The sequence below is a fragment of the Heliangelus exortis genome, chromosome 13 (assembly GCF_036169615.1).
Source record: "Heliangelus exortis chromosome 13, bHelExo1.hap1, whole genome shotgun sequence".
Classification (NCBI taxonomy): domain Eukaryota; kingdom Metazoa; phylum Chordata; class Aves; order Apodiformes; family Trochilidae; genus Heliangelus; species Heliangelus exortis.
The window spans coordinates 2187707-2208502 of NC_092434.1; the positions used below are offsets into that span (position 1 = coordinate 2187707).

Sequence of the window (20796 nt, forward strand, 5' to 3'; positions counted from 1 at the left end):
GGCTCAGCGCAGGCCGCGGATCTATTGGCAGCCGGCGGCGGGGCGGAGGCGGGCGGCGGGCTCGGCGCTGCGCGGGGCTGCGCGGTGCGGTGGCAGCAGCGGCAGTGGTAGTGGCAGTGGCAGTGGCGGTAGCAGCGGCTGTTGCCCACCAAGCTCCGCACCCCTCCGCGCTCCCCCTCCCCCCCCCAGCCCCCTCGCCGGCAAGGCCGGTCGCCCCCATGGCCACCAAAATCGACAAGGAGGCGTGCAGGGAGGCGTACAACCTCGTCAGGGACGATGCCACCGAGGTCAACTGGTAGGTGGGCACCGGTGCTGTGGGATTCCCCCTTCTTTCCCTCCCCACCCTCACCCCCACCTCCCGAAAAGGTGACTTGTACGGACCTCATTCCCTTTCACCTCTTCCCCCTTCCCAAAGGATGCTTCGGTACAGTGTGTTCTTCCCCAGCTCCTCTTTCCCCTTCCCAAAGCCTGACTGGTAAATATATCCCCCTTCCCTTTCCCCCCATCCCAAAGGGTGTCTTTTAAGTCTATTATCCCTTTTCCCCCCATCCCAAAGGGTGTCTTTTAAGCCTATTATTCCCCTGCTCTTTTCCCCCTCCCAAAGGGTGACTTTTAAATACAACGGCTCTACAATCGTCCCTGGAGACCAAGGAGTAGACTATGAAACCTTCAAAAGGAAGTGTACAGGTAAGCTCCGTCTCCATTGCTTTGGCACCTTCCCGGCTTTCTTGCTGCCCGGTGCGAGGGGGGAAAGGATGGGAGAAAACTTGGGAAAAGTGGAATTCGTGCTGCCTGCCCCGTCCTGCATGATCGCGTTTCCAGCTCACTGAAGTCCAGAGTCCAGCCGGTCCTTTGTCTCACCCTTAGGCTTAAGGTCCTTTGGGGTTTTTTTTCCCCCTCTTTTGCACATTTTTTCCTTGCTTTTCGGTTATAAGCGAGTAAAATGCTTGGTTAGCAACGGTCTCCTTGTTTAGCACTGAAGCTTCAAAGCAAAAAAAAAAAAAAAACAAAAAAAACAAAAAGAAAAAAAGAAAAGAAAAAAGAGACTCGGTTTTTGTGGCTAAAAAGATGCAAACAGAACAGTTTGCAATAAAATTATTCTGTGAATTGCATCCATAGCAGTAAAGTGACTGCAGTTAAAAAGCTTCCTGGGATTTTTTAAGAACATGAAACTGGAGAAGAGAGTGGTTATAGCAAAGATCAGCTCAAACAATACAGCACTGGGAACAACCCGAGATGTGGCATTGCACAACCACAACAGCTCCAGCTCTAGGTTTAAACGTGGCAGCTGATTGTTGTTTGAGCTGTTGGTTGTACAACATGAGCAGGGGAAACAAAGCCTGGGGAAAATGAAAATAGACAGAGGAATATTTAAATTCATCTGATCGTTACTTTTGTTGTAACTTCTAGGAGGGGATTTTATTGCTTTTCCTGCTCTCTTGGCTGCTATTTAAGTGTCACCAAGTGCCATGAGATGTGAAGCATTTGTGGCTCTTACTGGTCTATACAAAAGTCTTTCTCACTCACCCAGTTTCTCAGCAATCAAGGATGATGGTTAACCTGTATTTTTAAAATTCTGTATCTGTATTGGGAAGGAATTGTGTTTTTCAGCAGTCTCTCCCTTCTGAGGGTGGGGTGACCCTGGAGACACTGTAGTCCCACAGCTATTGAAACACCAAATCCTGTCCAAAGTGGGCTCTTAAGTGCTAGGGCTTGGCTATATTTTACTGAGTTGGAGGGGAAGACTTCCAGTAACTTAAAGGAGAGCAGGACAGGATTGATATTTATCAGTCAATAAATAGCATAGGGGAAAAAATACATTTTAGTCCTTGGAAAGTATCCACCAAATCGATAGAGTTTTTACTGCTCTGCATGGCATTTGCAGGGAGGTCTTGCTAGGATTAACATTTCCAACTCTTTCTGAGACTTTTGGAGGGAAAATTATCAAAACTGAAAAGGGGGAAATTATCAAAACTCTTGTAGTTGATGCCAGAAGACCTGATACCCTGTACCACAAGAACTCCTTCCTACCCAACTCTTCTTAATGGGCTACATAAGAAAAAAAAAAGTAATTCCCTGGCATACAGGGAAGCCCAGGGCTCAGCACTTCCTAAATTCATTCCAACATTATCCAAAGGGTTGGTAGGTTTCTTGCAAGGTCAACAGCTTCAGTATCTAAGTGCCATGTTCTCTGCCTCCTCTTGTGGCCAGGATAACTGTCTCCAGACATCTGGGGCTTGGAGAGGAACCTCTCCCATTTGTTTTCTTTCTTTGTTTTTCAGGAGTAAAGCTCTTATTTTATCTGAACTGATTTTTAATGTTTTGGCTGGAGTGGCTCAAGGACAGTTCCAATCTTCCCTTCTGCAGCAAAGGCAATCCTTTGATCCAGTGGCTAAGCAGACAGAGGATTTTGGCAGAGAAAAGTCAGTCACTGCTGGGGCTGGGCAGGACACATATAAAAAAACTGATAGAGGCACATATTGCACTTTGGAATACGGCCAGTTTTGTTTTCTTGCCATTGTTTGCACGAGCCAAACCCTTATTTATACTCAGGGTATTAAAGCAGAGTTTAAGGAACCCTGGTTTTATACCAGCAAAGTGCCAAGCTGCCCCCAACACTGAACTTTTTACAGCAAAAAAGGAATCTTTGCATATTTTAGCATAATAAGGAAAGAGTTAAAAAAAAGGGCATCTGTGGGGTAGGCTGTGGCCTATTGTTAGCTTACAGCTACTTTGTTGCTCCTTTTCCCTTTTCCTTCACACCCTCCTTGGCAGACCAGAGGCAAGAGGTTATCCTCAAACTTACCTAAGGATGTAGGGAACTACAGGTACCAGTGCTTGGCTGAGTGCTGGAAAGGATCTTCCTCCACCCAGGAATTACAGTGCAGAAGGCTGGGATGCAAGAGGGAGAAGTTGTGGTGCCTCCATCTGTGCAGCAACCCTGCACCTGGACCCCTAGACATAGGCAGAAAACCAGATTCAGGCTAGCAGTGAAGTTAGAGCTTTCCTTCCCATCTGGAAGAAAGGTGCCAAATGTTACTATGAAGCTGGGTGGAATATTTCTACTGAAACTAAGTCATTTAAAAAAGAGCAGAAAGGGATGGGAAGAGCTGTTAAATATTATTCCTTCCTACCTCTTTCTACGTGTTGCTGGAGAGAAGTGCTACTATCAATACCAACAGCTTCAGAAAATGCGATTAAAAGATTAAAAACACTGGCATCAGAGTAAACTTCCTTCCTTGTTTTGAATTCCTGTTTTGTGAAAAACACTGCCCTGAAAGCCACAAAGTGCTCCAGCTGCCTCTGGTAGAAGCCAAGCATAATTTGGTGGTTGAAGGTGAGAGCTGGAGCTGGAATTGAAAACCTCAGCATGCAAAGTTTCACCAAGCCCCTCCATCCAACCTTGCTCTGTTCTGCTTTCTCCACCACCTATTTCAGAGTCGTCCTGAGTGGCAAAGCTCTGTGTTCCCTGCTTCCTTTAATCACCATTCTCATTAAAAGCAACTTCACCATGCAGCACGTATTGCTGCACTTCAGGGCATGAAATTACAGAGCAGTGTCAGTGTGTGTGCTAATTCATGTGGCTCTGAGACCAAGGAGGTCTTTTGTACCAGTTTGGAAGACATTTGCCTGTGGTGGATATCCTGCCTTGTGCAACAACAGAGGTTAGGAAGGGCTGGAGGGTTGGTAGCAGGGTTGTATTTTTTGCTTTTTCTTCCTCTCCCCATACATCACCCTTTTCATACAGTCCATGGCCCAACCCATCACTGATCCTGCAAACCTCCTTGGGGAACGAGAGTGGATGAGGACAAAGGGAAAAGCAAGAAGCTAAAAATGCTTCTTTCAATGGAAGCAGCAGGTCAAAAAGAGCATGTTTGGAGAGAGAGCTCTCTGCAAAGCTCCAGCATCACTCCGTGGGCTGCTGCTGAAGGAGCACACAGCAGCCCAGGACCCTGAGCTCCTGCAGCCCCTCTGCCTTGGCTGGGTTTCATCCCTCCCACTGCTCTCCTTTCAGACAGTGCCCACAGATCCAAGGGGTGGAGGCTTTTCCTTCCTAAAGCTCTTGACTAAGTTTTGTGTACTAGCAGGGAAGTTTAAGGAACTGCACCACGAAACTTTCCTTCTTTTCCCATCTCACTCTTTGGGGATGGCAATTGCCACACTTCCAGGAAGAAAACATGGTAAGAAAAGCTGCTCCAGGGCCATTTGGTTCAGAGTCCCACTGCAAACACAGCTTGAACCCTGGACTTCAGTGTGTGTGTCAGTCTACACTGTCCTGCTCTTGTTTGTCAGTGTTCATGTCCAGCCCAAGGATGGTTCCTCTGCTTTGGTTGGTGGCACTGCTTGAGTCTCAGGCTGTGGTTTTCTCTGCCCTCCAAAGACCATCCTCAGATGCGTTGATGCCTCTCTGCCAGCTTATCCCAAAGTGAAGTCAAGGGGTTTGGTTTAAACCTCTGACACAAAAAAGTCCTTATATGATGAAAAGGTGGCACCTCCCCTTGCAGGGCTGTGTAATGCCCAAAATACCTGGCTGTGGTGGCCTTTGTCTGACCCAAAGAGTCTGGAGACCAAAGTTGAGGGACATTAATTGAGTCAGGGTCATTAAACACAGAGTGCAGACACCCCCTGTGTCTTCTGGCTAAGGAGTGTTTTGGGTTGGCTTAACAGCACCAATTACATCTGCATTAAACAAGGACTGGATTCAAGGCTTTTGAACCATTTTCCTTCACAGTTCCAGCCCTTGCTTCTGCAGGTGGCGTGGATCCAGAAGCAGTGATTTGGTGTTGAGTAGTATGTGCCATCAGGACACTGAAAAAAAAAAAAACCAAACAGCTGAGCTGGTGGATTTGAATCCAGAAGCAAAAATAAGAGTTGAAGGTTATTGTACAGAAGGTTGTGAAGGTTCTTGGTGGTTTTTTGGGGTTTGGTTTAAATTTCAAAGACTTACAAGTGGGCTGGTGATGTTATTGCCCTGAAGAGTTGAGTGGCATACAACTGGGATACTGAAATAAAAGTCCAGTCAAAAACATCCACTTAAACTTTTGTTTGTGTCAGTAATACCTGACTGCACTGACCACTTTGCCTCAGTGTCTGTCTTAGGAAGCAGCAGAGCACTGCATGGTTTCTGTCTGTAATTTACTTTTTTTTAAAGTGTGTATTCTGCCAACAGAGAGGTTGGAAGACTGTGATTGTCCCTGTGCCACATGTGAACAGTTGTTTTTCAATGCATCTCTGACCAGAAAAAAAAAAAAAAAAATGAGCCTTTTATTTGGAAAGCTCCATTCCAGATAAATAATTGCAATGACAGCATGAAATGGGATAGTTATTCATGTGTCTGAAAAGATCAGACCAAAACTAGACTGTGCATTCAGCTCCAGGAAGAACTGAAAATCTTTGGTCTGAAATAAATGCCCTATAAAATCATTTTGGCTTGACATAAGATATTAGGAAGAAAATAGAAACAGAATTGCCTCCTAAGACAAATGCAAAAAGCTCTTTGGGGCTTATGACAATTGCCCTATAAGGCCTGGACTGCATATAAAATTTAGAAGCAAGGAGCTGAGATCACCAAGATTACGTTGGCACCTTGGGTTGTAGGAAAAGATTTGTAAAAATGAACGAGGACATATAATGAGATAGGTGCTTATCTGTATTTGGCTACATCTTAAGTTGCTAAAATGGGCTTTGTAAATCAGTCTCCTACTGCTTTTGTTTTTCCTCTTCAATGTTCATCCAGCCTGCTTTCCCTTAGTATCTATTTAAAGGAAGACCTGGGGCCACGGGTGGCTTATGGGCATTCCACTCTGTCTTTGCAGTGTTCCCCTGTCCCTTCCTGTGCTTAGGGAGTATCCTCATTCCTTTTTGTGGGAGCAACAAGTGGAGTTCTGGACTGAACCAGTAACTCTTTGCATTCAGGTTGGCTTTGTGATGCCTAATTAAAGTAGCATGGCTGTGGGTTTGCATTTTACCATCCTCTGCTAGACAGAAATTGTGGGTATCCCATCCCTGAAAGTGTTGGGACTTTGAGCAACCTGGTCCAGTCTGGGAGATGTCCTCACCTATGGCAGGGGGGTTAGAACTAGATGATCTTTAAGGTCCCTTCCAACACAAACCTCTCATGGTTCTGTAAGATGAGGTAAAAAGGACTGTTAGAATTTTTTGCATGCCCCTTGGTTTGGGACCTTCCTGGCCATTCCTTCTGGCTAACACAACCATTCCTTCTGGCAGGGAACAAAGATTAGCTGGATCCCCTGTTTTACCTCCCAGTCTGCCTGCCAGGATATACCCAGGGCAGGAGAGAGACCACTGCTGGACCACTGGCACTGGGGCAGCAGCAATGAAAAGCTACTGGTGGCTTCACTGGTCCAGAGCCAGCTGGAGAAGTCAGGAATGGGTCATTGTCCCCATGTACCTGTGTCCTGGGTACCCTGTACTCGTGTCAGCCCCCCTGGGTTGCACAGGGAAGGTTTGGTGCCCTACAACATGCCCTGTGGTTATGGTCCCAAGGTCTCACATCTTACCCTTATCTGAGATGACTTCATGAACATGGCTGCATGGTGCAAGGCAGCATTGCAATGGAGATAGAAGGGTTAAAGAGGGAGAAAAACAGTGTTGTAAGAGGCAGGGAAGGCTTTCTGTCTGCACTTCTAGCTACCTGACTATAGGGGTGACTAAAGAGGTGGAAAATTGACAAATTAATCTAAAATGAAGCCAATTGAAACAAACAAAATAAATCCCCCTGAAACCTCTCATGCACTATCAGTAATTCATCCCTGGACAGAACACAAAACCAGATCATTCCATCAGCTGCCTTGCTGGATATGACCTTGATTTAGCAGCAGGCAGGTGAAGCTGGGAGCAGTGCCCTGATCTTGGCATGGCTCTGGCTTGGCTGTTCTGAGCCCTGAGCCTAAAAACTGTGAAACTTTTGTCAGGGTATTTCTTTCCTGCAGCTATGATCTTTTACTGATGAGTCAGTGCATTTTAATCTAATGGGGAATTTTTTAGTGCAGCTGAACCAAGGGGTTTGAGTGGATGAAGAACAGGAGAGCACCATCAAGAAAATCTCTGCAGCTTGGCAGGGAGCTTTGTTGACAGCTTAATCAGTATATTTGGAAAATCCTGCCTACTGATAGCTATGGGGTTTGGAGAAAAATACTAAGTGATGCTCATTAAGGTATTCATTGCACTTTTCAGTGTTTGTTTAGCCCTGTTGTCATGCTGGACAACCATAGTTTAAGGAGTATAATCATAGAATCACAGATTGTAATGATATTAATAGGAATTCACATTAATTTCTGCTGTTTCTAACTTGGGAGATCTTCTCAAATAAAGCTGCTTCCGCTCTAACCAGATCTATTATTTGCTTCTCTCTGCCCCTGAAATTCATGGCTTGGGGACTAGGATGGTGGTTGTGTAGAGCTAAGCAGGATTTCCTCCTTCAGAGGATTTCCTTCTTCTTTGGAAATACACTGCCACTGTCTCTTGTTAGACCTCCCCCTCCCCTTCCCCAACAAATTCCTAAAACCTCTGTAAGATTTTATGTGAAAATAACACATAAAAGGGATAATAATGCCTGGAGATTTCTAAGGGAGCCAGCACTGATGGCATTCATGATTTCCAGGGCAGTGAGGTGAGCTGGCAGGGTAGAACAGATTAATTGTGAAAGGAAATCTGGGAGTACAAAAGAATTGGAGTTTTGATCCCGTTATCACTCTGAACGTGCTTCAGTCTAATTGGGAAACCCAACTGCTGTTGCTCAGGGATTTTGCCCTGCAGCTGGAGGGGCTCACAGCCAGGCTGAACAAGTGCTAAGAACCTCCACATCTTCTGTCCCTGTTGCCCTTTAGTAAAAGAGCTGTGTTAATTGACAAGGGTTCCAATTCACTTTCCCTCTTGGGTTCATCTGCAGCTGCTGAAATGCTTCTCAGCTGCTGCACTTCACAGCCTGGTAGTTTGTATTAAATTCTCTGGATTCAAAAGTAGCAGCTGAAGAGCCTCTCCTGGCTGCTGTGGGGATACAACCTCCAGGAGAAAGCAAAAAGCTTGGATGGAACCTTTCAAGCCCCCCCAGGTCAACTCTGCCCAAGCTGGTGACTCAGAGCCCCACATCCAACCTCAGCTGCTCCTTCAGTTTACTGGGAAGAACATGGGGAAGGAAGAGTTTCTCATAATCACTGAGTAATAGGTGATCTAAGAGTTGAAAGCCCCCATGGAATCACTGACTTTGGCTCTCTTCAGTGCCACTGATCAGGCTGCTGTCAGACAGGATGGGAAAGCACTCCAACTATTCTGCTGAGAAGCAAATCCTGCTGCTGCCAATGATCTGTGGGTTCATATCAAACTAAAGTTCATGCTGACAGATAAATTCCTTCAACCTCCTTTCTACGTTGCTGTGAAAAAAGCACTGCAGAGAAACTTGGAATTCTTCACATTCATGATATCTGTGTATTACCTTTTTGGTTAAGGAACACACTCCAAAGAGGATCTTTGATAAAAGGGGCAAGGATGAAACACCTACATACTCGAGGTGGAAAGTGATGGGTCCACTGGAAGGGCTGTGACACTGTTACAGTGTAGTAGGGGCCAGGACTTGATGTCATTAAAGTGCCTTCAGTTTTGTGTTCCCATAGGAACCAGAGCAGAATTCTTAGTGGAGCGTGGCCTCCTTTACTGCCAGATCTAGGGAAGCAAGGTTTTTTTTCATACAACTCTTAATAGTAACATCAGGGGATTTACTGTCTCTCTTCACCTTGGGTATTTCCTGGCTGTCGGTTCATTTATGGTTCTAATCAATCTGGGGAAGAGGATTTACTGTCAGAAACAGGAGTCTCTCCCTGCATTTCTTGGACTTGCCAGTTGCAGGGTGTCTGAGAGAGATTTGGTTGCCTACACTGTCGATACACATGACTCTGACTCTCCTTCCATCAGGATTTTTCTTTGGAATAAGATCTCTTTTCTTCCTTGTTGAAATTTTGAACTCTTCAGAGGAGGTTGTTGAACACTGTACTGGCTCACACATCCCTACATACATTTTCCAGTTTTTTCCTGTGGCAAAACAAGTACATAAAGAGCAAAATAAAGGAGCATAGGAGAGGGGTTTTTTAAGACTTAAAAATATCTTTTATCAAGTAGCAGTTTTCTTTACTCATGCTTTGGCCAAACAAAGTGTTAAAGAAGCTTTGGGATGTCAGCTTTGGAACAACATCCCTTTTTTTTTTTTTTTTTTCAAACTGATTTCTAGCAGCTTATTTTCTGGGGATGAGCAATTCAGAGCTGCTTCTCCCCTAACTCCAGAGCTTCTGGGGCTTTTCTGACCATTCATGGGATGTGCTGAAATGGATCCAAGGCTGGTGATGTTGGCAAACATAACTACACCTGGAGCCTGTATTTTCACCTGGCAGTAGTCAAGACAGCAAATAACTGTTGGACTGGTCACAGCCAGGATTAACATGATTCTTTACAAACAGCAAGTTTATTCTTCTATTTTGAATAGAATTCTATCTATTCTATCTATTCTTCTATTCTATCTATTTTGAGTAATTTCATTTAAAAGCTCTTCAGTGACCTGTAACAGATGAAGGAGCTATGATTAGGTATATTTCACAATTGCACAACTGTCCATCTGCTCTGATTTTCTGCATAGTCCTGGAGGAAGGCTCCAGCCCCATGAATTCTGAGGAGGCTGGGATGTGAGTGGATGGGATCACACTCTCTCCAAGTGTCTGTGATCACGAAGGCATCCAACTGCCTCAGCTGAGTCACTGCAATGAAAGAACAAACTCTTCAAGACAAGGAGTTTACAAGGTTTTTACACATATGGCCAGACTAAAAACCTCCAGTCTGTCATGATACAGGAGAAACCAGCTGGGAAAGAAAGATCAGAACAGTTTTAAAATCCAAGGCCTTTCTCTACAGGGCTTTGGAAGGGGTAGAAAAGCACAGCTGGGGAAGTTATGGCAGATCTTTCTTCTGCTCCTTCTTCTCACCTCCTCCTTGTAAACCTGTACAACAAGTGAGCCAGAAATGCTGCTGATGGGAAGGAGGGGAAAGGATCAGATTTGCACAATGGCAAATTGTATATATTATAAAATGTGACCCTAATCCTGCTGTCTTGTAAGAAACAGGGAAATCGCTTTCTTTCCTGCTTGACCAGTGACCTGCAGATGAATGATCTGGCTGGGTGTGTGAACAGGGTCAGCTCTGTGCTCTGTTGACTGTGTTTCAGCCCTTTCCAAACTCACTAGCACACTAATTTGGGGTGGAGTGTCTGGCACAGCCAGTTTCATCCCAGGGACTCCAAGCACCCCAGGAAGAAGCAGACCTAACCCTGGCAAAGCAGGCCTCGCAAGCAAAGGGTGTATGAGCAGAGCTCCTGGTCATCCAAAATGATGCTGTTGTAACACAAGATCAGTGCCTTGGCTTGGTCTTTTAAGTCAAAAGCAACAGTCTCACCCCCAGCAAATGGCACAGGGCAGGGATGTTGGTGTTTTTAACCATTTAAGCCTTTTTTCTCTGTCTCTCCAGATGATGTCCGATTGTTCGGCTTCGTCCGATTCACCACCGGGGATGCCATGAGCAAGAGAGTCAAGTTTGCCCTCATCACTTGGATTGGAGAGGATGTCAGTGGCCTGCAGAGAGCCAAAACTGGGACTGACAAGACTCTGGTCAAAGAAGTAGTACAGGTAACCTCTCCCTTCTGCTTCTAACCACCAGTCCTCATTGCTTTTCTCTCTACAAACACCAGCAGGAGGGGAGAGAGGGGGAAGGGTTGGGTCATCCTTCAAGTTAGTGGTTAATCCTTTAAAAAGAAGGCAGTTTCTCTGTGCTTGTCTTCCTCCTGGGAAGGCTTAACATCTGCCCTTTTGAGCACTCAGGCATAAGGAAGCACCTTTGAGCTTCAGGCTGTCTTAACTATTTCATGAGGAGAGAGTATATGCACTCCTTGTCACCATTAAGATGTTTCCCATTTCCTTCCTTGATATGGAAATAAAGCAATGTTGAATGGTAGAGGACAAGGCAATATTAAGTTAAGCAGGTAAAATTAAACAGAAAAGCCCACACCCTTGTTTAATCTTCTCTTGAGGCCTTTTGTTTCTGCACAATGAATTCATGGACCTAATCAACTGAAGTCTGAAGTCTCTACCAGTACCAATTAACTAACAGCTCTTAATAGCTAACTAGATTTGAATAGGCTTCTGTTTGGTCTTGGGTGTATCAGGAAAAAAGAGAAATGGGCTTAGTACACAACCTGGAAGGGCTTCACTTGGATTTATCTGCCCCAGCTGAGCTTATTATTTAACTCTGTCAAGGCCTCCCAGGGCTCGCAGAGCTGGGCTGGCTCTGGCAGGCTCCAAGGAAGTGAAAAAACCCAACAGCTACAAGAGAAGGGAATTGTGGAAGGCTGCAAAGAACTCCTGCAGAAAAGCTGACTTTAGCTTGTTTCCTCTTATTGAAAGCAAGATTAACTCTTTCAACTAAACCTCTCCAATACCTGAGAAGTGATCACGCTGTGCTCTGAGAACAGGCTGACTGCTGAAACAATCCCTTTTAGAAGCTGTGTTCTTGCCTGTGTAAAGAAATCTCCCAGGAGGATGAGAAAGAAGCTCCTCCCAATTAATTTGTAGTTCAGATAAGAAGCATGAAGAATATAATCAATTCATATCCTTCCAGAAGATAAGCACTGGTGCTAAATCTCTTGAAATGACAGCTATGCAGAGGGGTCCATGCTGAAAAGAGACTCCCACAATGACACCTGAGAGCTTGGAAAACAAATCTCTGTTCATGTGAAGCAGCTGAAACTGTGTAATTGTAGCTGAAGATGAAATTATAGAGTACTAATGAATGACTCATATAAGAGTCACTAAGCCCCAAGATTTGAAAAAAAATAAAATGTTTAGACAATTTATTCCTGTTGAGCTCAATGGCATTCCTGAGTGCTGTTCTAAGATCTGTCCTTCAGGTCTGCTCTGTATAATTTGCAATTTCACTTGCTTCATCTTTGATTAGTAGTCTGTATGAGTTAATAACCTGGTGGATCATTAACTGTTCTTGGCTCTGACTTAAAAGTTTTCATATCTGTGCTAAAATATGAAAACAATACAGCCTGTGCTGAATATGCTTTTATTGAGCAACCCTGTCTATAATCCACTCCAAAGCATTTCTGAGTGTAATGTCAGTGATGATCTCCTCTCCATAAGAAACTACCTGGATAGCTCTTTTTGAATCCTTCTACATCTGCAAAACAGAGTCCTCCAGAGTGGAGTGGGCTAAAAGCAGAACTATTTTGTTCTTTTTATGAGTGTAACCTTGCAGATAATCACTCAAAATGAGAGGGCAAGAAGATGCAACTGAAATTTAGTGAAGGGAATTCATCCCAGAGCTGTTTCACTCTGAGCACTCCTGACCTTCAAGTACATTGCCAGTCCCCCCACTGCTGCTGCTTTTTGCAGAGAAGATTAGAGATGTGAGTTATAGATAGAAAATTACAGTTGGTTGTTTGCTGTAATGATAAACTTCCAGTCTGACTCAGGGTTAGTTCACCATTTGGAATAAACAGTACTCTAAAGTGCAAAAATTTTTTTTCTTTACAAACCCTGCGGAGAATTTCAGCTGCTGATGCAGTTTGGTGCTCTGCAGTTTTTAGTTGAGTGCATGGTCCATAGGTGCTCTTGCTTTGTGTGACATGGCTTTCCTTCCAAGAAGTGTGGCACAAGGAGGCTCTTTGTACAGCAGATAACAACTTGGATTCTCTGACCTCTGGGAACAAAGCTCTTCAGTCTGAGAAGCCCTCAGTAAAACTTGAAGGGTGCTCAGGAGCTTCTCATCTTTGCAAATGCTGACTGGGGCTCTTTGCTTAAGACCAAAGCTCCAGTGAGAGGGGAGCCCTGCTTTATTTTCTCTACATTGCATTGATGAGCTACACTTGAGCTCTTCTCAAAGCTGAATAAATGCCAATGAACATCTTTCTTCTGCTGAGACTCTCAAAGTGAAAGACAGGCAGCTTGACTACTGCCTAGCAAGCAAACCCCATGTTTTGCTCTGCTTTGGGCATCTTTTCTACTTGGCTACAAAGAAGATAATCCAAAGCTTGTCTTAAACTCATGTTTTCCATCCCTGGCAGCAAGGATGGTTCTGCCTTTTCCCTCCTTTTTATGTACAAGCTGTGGCTCGTTCAGCCTTATAAAAAAATCCATCCAAGAGACTCACTGTGCTCTGGGCGCTGCTGCTTTCACCTCCTTGACACCTCCTTGAAGCTCAACTTAAGCCCCAAAATCAAGGCTCCTGTAAGCTGTTTGTCATGGCCAGGAACAGCTACCAGCAGGAGGTTCAATTCAGCCACAAAAATCCCTGCAAGGTGAAACCTGGCTGGTGGGGTTTAAGTGGAAGCATCAGACTTGTAGTGAACATCTTGGCTCGTGTTCACTTTGAGGAGAGGCAGAGGGATGATGTTATGGTGATTTTTTTTTGACCAGGTACAAGGGTCATGGGGCTGGGAGTGGCAACCAAATCTTTGGGGTTTGATGCAAATGCTGAAGAAGTGAAAACAGGACTTGGTTTCTTTCTGAGTGTTGCTTCCTCTCTGTGAACTTCTTGCCCTCCCTGACTTCATTTCCTAGCAGGAGAATTTAACCCTTCATTAGGAGCACAGGGGTCTTTTTTCTGATGTTTCTGAATTTCCCTGCAGGGCTGTCAGCAAAGGGACTGCCCAGCCTTTGCTGATGATTTTCCATGAATTTTGGCTTCTCCCTGTTTTTGTCAGCACTCCTGCCCCCACAAAATCATGTGCTCTGTTATTTGCCTAAATCAGAGTCAGGATAAAACAGCCCTGTTTCTGTGAGCAACTATTTGTGGCATTTTATTAATTATTATTTCTGGTGAGGAATTTGCCTGGATTTAGTGACACCAACAAGTTTACTGGGTTGCTGCTTGGGAGCTCACAGCCAGATCATTTTTTGTTCACCTTTCTCTTTTCCTCTGAAATCCTCTCTGTACTGATACTGGTATCTCAGGGGGATGCTCTCCCAGGTCTTGGAGCAGTCACAAGAAATGTAACTCCAGGTGTGAGCTTTAGGTTTGTCATGTTAGTGGCCTGAACAGAAAATGGTTTAATAGAAACAGAGAGAAAATCTGAGCCACATCATGGTGGCTTTGAGACAGTCTTTCCCAGGAAGGTGAGGAGATGCTGCTGGGAAGGCAAACAGAATGGTGGGGGTTGGCTGGTTTTCCTTTTCTGGTTTACTGTAACAACCATACCAAATGGATTCAGATGTACAAGAAGTCCCTGTCACAGTCCACAGAAGGTGGTAACTTTGTAAGTAACTTCTTCAGGCCAGAATAAGCAGCTTCTCATTACCCCACATCTGACACACAGACCTGGGACTTTTCCAAACAGCACAAATAGGAAGAATTTGCAGATCAGCTGAAATGCAGCTCCCATTGCTGAGAGATGTTTGCCAGAGGTTTTGGGCTGGCCTGTCCCAGCCCCTGGAATTGGTCCATATAAAAATTGGCAAGGAGTAAAGTTGAACAGAGGGGTTTTGCTGATAGCTTGGACTCTGCCAGCAGATCACAGGACCAGGTTTGGTCAGGCCAGAGTAGAGGGGAGGGTGGTGGTACTGTGTTTTTATAGGCACTTGTCACTTTTTAGCTCTCCTTGCACTCAGAGAAGCCCTGTTAGAACTTTCCTCTGCTGCAGCCAGAGGACTTATCCTCTCTTCCCCATGACTGCAAGTCCAGGACTCACACTACACTGGAAAAGAAATGCAGGAGATGTCTTCTGCTCTGTATTGCAGCTGCACTGGCAATGAGATGAGCAGTGAGGGTTTTGAACATCCATGAAGGCAGCTGCAAAGCCCAATGTAAATAAAACCAGTGAGAAGCTGCTCAACCACCTGGCACCATCCCTGGCTGCTAAGAACCCATGTGTCTGGAGGTGATACAAGGATTTTCCTTCTGGCTTCAGGCTTCCCCATGCTGGGATTTATAAGGGCCTCTTGCAGACCTTTTTGGTACAGTATCTGCACCAGACAGATTTTCCCTTGGCCAGCTTAGGGACATTTTATAGCCCTGTATGCTAAATATTCAGGGCCTGGCTTAGGAAGAAAATCTACTCCATCCTTTTTTTTTCCCCCTCATAATGTTGTCTGGATGAGAAAGGCTGAACTGAGCTTGCTGAACAAATTTTATGCTTCCCAGGGAGGGATTCAGGCTCAGTTTTTGCAACCTGACCTGCATGGTTGGAACCCTTTTCCTCTAATAGTGTCACTTGGAGATTGACACAAGGGATTGGATTGCAAAACTGTGACCCTCTGCTGCTGAGGCACAAGCTGAAGCAGGTGCTGGGTAGGTACACTGAAGAACCATGAGTAAACCTTACTTTTTATGTGGTGTTCAATAATTTGAGAGGCAAGGCAAAGGAACTGTGGTCACTGCTGTGTTGTGAGAGTGCTAAAGCTAAATGGCATCATTGTTTTTGCTGTCTGGAGTCTGCTGGTGACTCTGGGGTAAATACAAAGGGTAGAATTCACTCAGAGGGCTTGCTGCCATTGCAGAAAGCTTGGGGATGGGGGGAGGAGGAGAGAAAAGGAAGTGGAGGATGTGAAATGAAGAGGCACGTCAGCAAAGCCAGGGCCAAAGCATCAGATGGGGTTTGTTCTGTGCCTTAGGCTGCTGGAACTGCTCTGCAGTTCTCTTGAAAGGCATTAGAGAGTGGTGTGTGTGAGAGAGGAGAAAGCAGGGACTTTCCCCACCCCAGGCTCTTGAGGGCAGAAAGAAAAGCTGGTGGCAGAGCAGAAATCTGACTGATTTGGATGCCTGTGGGCATTGCTAGGATCTCCCCTGGTGCTTTGCAGAGGCTGGTTTGCTCTGATGGGTTTTTTGTAATTACAGATGACAGTCACACTGAATAAGGACCATTGCCTGGTCTAGATACCATCAGATACAATTAAATCACTTGAGAGTAATTCTACATTCTGGCTGTTTCAGTGGGGAAAAAAAAAAAAAAAAGTGAACTCAGGCTAAGGTTGTCCTCTGCTGATGATCATGAATGCCCAAACTCCTGATCTGAGAGCCACAGTCCCTCCTGTCTTCCTGCCCTGATGACAGAAGAGGCAGTTTCATCTGTCTCTAAACCACCTTAGATTCACACCCTGAACAAAAGCTCAACCCCAAAGAGCTCAAACAGAGAATTCAGAGGCTGTGGCTGAGGAAGAATTGAGGGGGATACAGAAATCAGGAATTCCAGGCAGAAAACTCATTCACTCAGAGCATCTTCTCCCCTTGGGGCCGAGCTTGGGGAGACCTCATGGTGGGTCAGAGCTGGTGTGTAGAACCAAAGAAGTCCTCAACAGCACCTGCCAGCAGAAAGGAATAAAGCAAAGAGTTATTAATAGCAGTGACCCAGATTGCACTCTGAGGGTACAAATCTGACACAAGAGGTGGCCCAGTCAGCTAAGAGGATATTGAAGAGTGGCTGGGACCCATCTGGCCAACTGCTAGGAGGAAATCATTCAAACCTTGCAGGATGTCTCAGGGGCATGAACATGAAATTGTGGCTGGTGCCCACAGATCATCACCCAGGAATCATGCAGGTAACTCTCAAGTTGAGAAAACACTTAAGTCATTTTAGTTTCTTTGTGGTCCATATGATTTTTCCCTCCTCTGTTCATGAATGAGTGCACCTGCAGTTTAAAATTCAGAGCCATCTGGATTCTGCAGACTGGGCATTGAAGGAAACCTCCCTGTGTTTATAAAACACACACACTTTTCCTGGAATCCCTCAGAAATTATTTTAAGGATCTGCCTGAATTCTCACTGGAGTCAGGGACTAGCACTGAAGTCAGGTAGTCCTGGATAATCTGCTTCCTGAATTGAGGAAATGTTTTCAAACCTGTAAGCTCAGCAAAAAGAAATTGAAGATGCTCAGCTCAAAAATCACACAAGCAAGAATCAAATAGTTGAAAATCACCTATTTGGTCTTAGCAAGAGCCAAGCTTTGCAGAGATCTCTCACAGGAGTAGGACACCTGGAAGCATGACTGTATCTGATGTGCTGGGCTTTATTTCCCATCTCAAAAAAAGGGATTTTTTTTTTTTTTTCCTCTAAGTAAACAATTTCTTTCCCTTTTCCCATGAATGAGAGCCCCCAAGGTCTGTCTGCCCTCACACCAGAAAATCCAGCCATGGAAGTGGGGAGCAGAATGATGCTGAGAACCTAAAGCAGAGCAGAGGAAGCTTCTCATAGCTGCTATCAGCTTTTTTTTCTTTCTTTTTTTCCCCCTAAGCAACTGTTCAATAGTGAGGATTTCCTAGTGTGAAACAGGATCAGCTGCAGCCTGGCAGACTGGGCTGGGGGAGGGAGCTGCTTTGCTCCCCCTTCCATTTATTCCACCCCATGAAAGAGGTGCTGAGACTCTTTCCAGCCCAATCCTTTTCCTCCCCCTCCTTTACCCGACTCTGATCCCAAACTGAGACCCTTGAGACGCTGCCAAATAAAGAGCTCTCCCATGGCTTAGAGTCTGAAATCAATTAGAAACCCCCCCTTCCACAGCTCTGCTGGGGCTGTTCCAGTGCTGGGTAAACCTGGACAAGATGATTTCTTCTCTCCCAAAGCATGGCCTCATCCTGCCAGGCAGTTCCCATCAGTTTTTGGGGCACTCACTGCCCGGGAAGCCAAGCACTGCAGCTTTCCTGAGACATTGCAGAGAGGCAATTTTAATTTTTTTTATTATTATTATTATTTTCTTTTTTTGGGGGGGTTGTCCCTGGCCCTGCAGAGTGCAATGGATGCTTGCTGTGTTTTTCATGCTGTCTGAAACCTCTGTGGGCTCAGGATGGGGGGAAGGAAGAGCCACATGCAGTGTTTTCAGCTGTGGTTAGGAAGGGAAGTGCTCAGGCAAGAACCAAATGTGCATCTTGGCCCAAATCTCTGTGCACACTCATGCCTGCCACCCTCTTGCTATAGGGCAGGAGGGACATCCCCCACAAAAAGGGGCAGAGCCCTGGCTCCCAGAAGTTGCAGAAAGCATTCAGGCAGCTTGATTGCTGCCCTGCAGCACCCAACTGGATTAATAAAGCAGGGCCTTAAAGGTCACATTGGATCATTAGAGCACAGAGTGTAGTGGAGCCTCTTAAGAACCCCAGCAGCCTGTCTAGGACAGTGTCTTTGTTTGGGCCATGTTGTGTATTAAGAAGTTGAGAGGAGGAGTGAGTAAATCTACTCAGTAGACTTATTTGCTCCTGGTACCATCTGTGTGTTGCTCCATCTTTAATGGAAGCATCCTCCCATCAGCTGGGGGGCTGGGAGGGCTCTGCTCCTTCTTTTGGGAAAAAGGGTCCTAAAAAGGACCAGGGAATATAGAGGATCAGTGACTTGCCAAGTGTTCTGCTGTGGGGTTGGGGCAGTAAGAAGGAAAACAATTCTGAGCTTTTTAGCTTTCATACTACTCAGGAAACTTGACCTAAGCTGCCCTGGGCTTTTATCACTCAGAAGAGTCACTGCACAGGGCAGGGATGGGGCTTGCATCCCGTGACTGTAGAAGCAGAAACATAAAATCTCTCTGGGTTAAGCCTTGGATTTTGCCCTCACTGGTTTTCTGTCTCATCCACAGCTTTCTGTTTCTCATCCCTAGCACATAAGGGTATCCAGCTCCTACTGAAGCTGGATAATGCTTCTTTATGCAGGTACTTGGACAAGTATCTTTTTTTTTCTTTTTTTTTTTTTTTTTTAAGAAGCTTTTTCTTTCTCTCTTGCAGAACTTTGCCAAAGAATTTGTGATCAGTGACCACAAAGAGCTGGATGAGGATTACATCAAGAACGAGCTGAAGAAAGCAGGGGGGGCTAATTATGATGCACAGACTGAGTAAAGGCACAAACCTCCTGGCACCATCACCTGGATCTCAAAGGGAGGAGGAAAGCACAACAAACTAACACAACAACTGAGAGATGAGGCAACTGAAACCCCCTGCTTGCTGTGTGTGCACCTAAGAACTCCCTTCCTTTCCACACAATGGACTTTTATTTTCCATTCCATCTCATGCAACATCCCTCGCTGGGGTTCTGGGGTTTTTTCCCCCCTTCATTTTTCTACTCATTCCTCTGTTCACGTTCTCACATCTCTGGAGTTTAGGTTTGGCTCTGCTTTGGTCCTGTCCAGCATTGTATCTGTAGCTGCTTTCCATCCTGTCCTTCTTCATATCTGTGCATGTCTGTGGTTTAGTTGGGCTCAACCTGGTCTCTGAGAGGAAAAAGTTTTGGGGGAGTTCTGATTATTTTTCTTTTTTTTTGGTAATTTGTTCTCACTGATAGTCTTGGGAATAATATTTTCTGCTGCTCTAAGCTCAGATCAACTTGACTTCACTCAAACTTTTATTAAATCATCTAAAAGTTAAATGTCCAGCTGAGATGTTACCTGAGAGCTTAAAAAAAACAAAGCCAACAAACAAGCAAACAAAAAATCTTCAACTCTTAATAATTTGCCTTAAACATTGCTTGACAGTTGCTATGCTGCATCTCTGCCCCTTCCTCTTAAAAAAATAAGATCCAACATGATCCCACCATGGAGGTTTTGTTGTGGTTTTTTTTTTTTTTTTGAGGGATCATGGCACAGTAAAGTGAGGGGCTTGGAAATGTCTGGACACTTGTTCACTATTTTGTGTACATTGGTTGTGGGGTTTGTATTTGACTTTCCTAATGCTGGGGCTCAGGAGGTGAAACTGAAATGCATAGATTTTTTCTTTTTTAAATGATGTCTGCAAAAATAGCAGCCACTGAATCCTAGCAGCCTTCTCTGCCCGTGTCCCCCCTGTTTTGTTTTTTGGGGTTTTTTTGCAGTGAAACACAACATCTTAAGTTATTTGGGGCCTTCAGGCAGTGAACCATCCTGCAGACCAAAGGATGGAGCAGGGCAGCAGCTCTGTCCCAGTCAGGATGAAACAGCAAAGGCTCAGAGATAACCTGGGCACAGTTTGGTTTGTACCAAACTGGTTGTTTGGGGGGCTTCTTTGTATGCCTTTTGCTTTTTTCCCATCAAAGTTAATGGTCCCCAGAATTATCTGCAGGGGGAAACTGTGTTGTACTGGGGCTTGGAAGTCAGTGCTCAAAACCCATTACAGAAATAAATGTTTTTCAAGAACAGTTCTCAGAGACTCTGGTGTTCTTTTACCTTCCCTGCAACAACAAGCCTATATTTAGGAGGTCACTTAATCCTGGGTGTAAGGCTTTGAGCTCTTGCAATCTTGGGGCTATTAGGAGAATTAAACACTGGCTTACATGTAAAATGATCTCAGTGCCTGCAGCCCTTGGGTGCTCATCTCCACCCTGAAAGACAGAGGTGACCACAGTGCATCTGACACACTTTATATTCAGCAGCTCTACAGCTAAATTTCCAGTGCCAAAAGGCCAGGTGGGAATTGTAATTAGGTCAAAGAGAATTTCACACCCACGTCAAATAAATGCAGAGAGGTCAGGAGCAGATCTGGGAGCAAGAACGACACTTTCAGAGTGAAGTTCTCCAGTTTTGGGGGGGGGAAACCAGAGGAGATGGACAAAAGGATTGGTGCACAGTTGGGTTAATTCTGAATAACACACCAGGGAGTTCTTGTTTGCACAGCCCTGTTCCTCTAACACCACTGCAACAGCCAAGTTCCTCAAGTCTGTGCTTGTCAAAGCCTCAGTCAAATATCAGATTATCTTTGTCACAAAGAATGTCTTGAGAACACACCCAACCCTGACCCCAACCCCAGCTGATGGGAGTACATCCCAGGTGGCTGCCTGGGGGTGTTTGGGGCAAAAATG

The 20796-nt window shown here is 45.2% G+C and overlaps 1 protein-coding gene across 1 annotated transcript; it reads left to right on the forward strand.

The window, feature by feature from the left end:
• Positions 1-55: 55 nt before the first annotated feature.
• On the forward strand, positions 56-20136 carry COTL1 (coactosin like F-actin binding protein 1). The gene is made up of 4 exons (XM_071756614.1): positions 56-295; positions 605-687; positions 10528-10685; positions 18756-20136. Exons 1-4 carry the CDS (start codon positions 219-221, stop codon positions 18864-18866), a joined length of 429 nt encoding a protein of 142 aa, XP_071612715.1. The 5' UTR covers positions 56-218; the 3' UTR covers positions 18867-20136.
• The last annotated feature ends 660 nt before the right edge of the window (positions 20137-20796 follow it).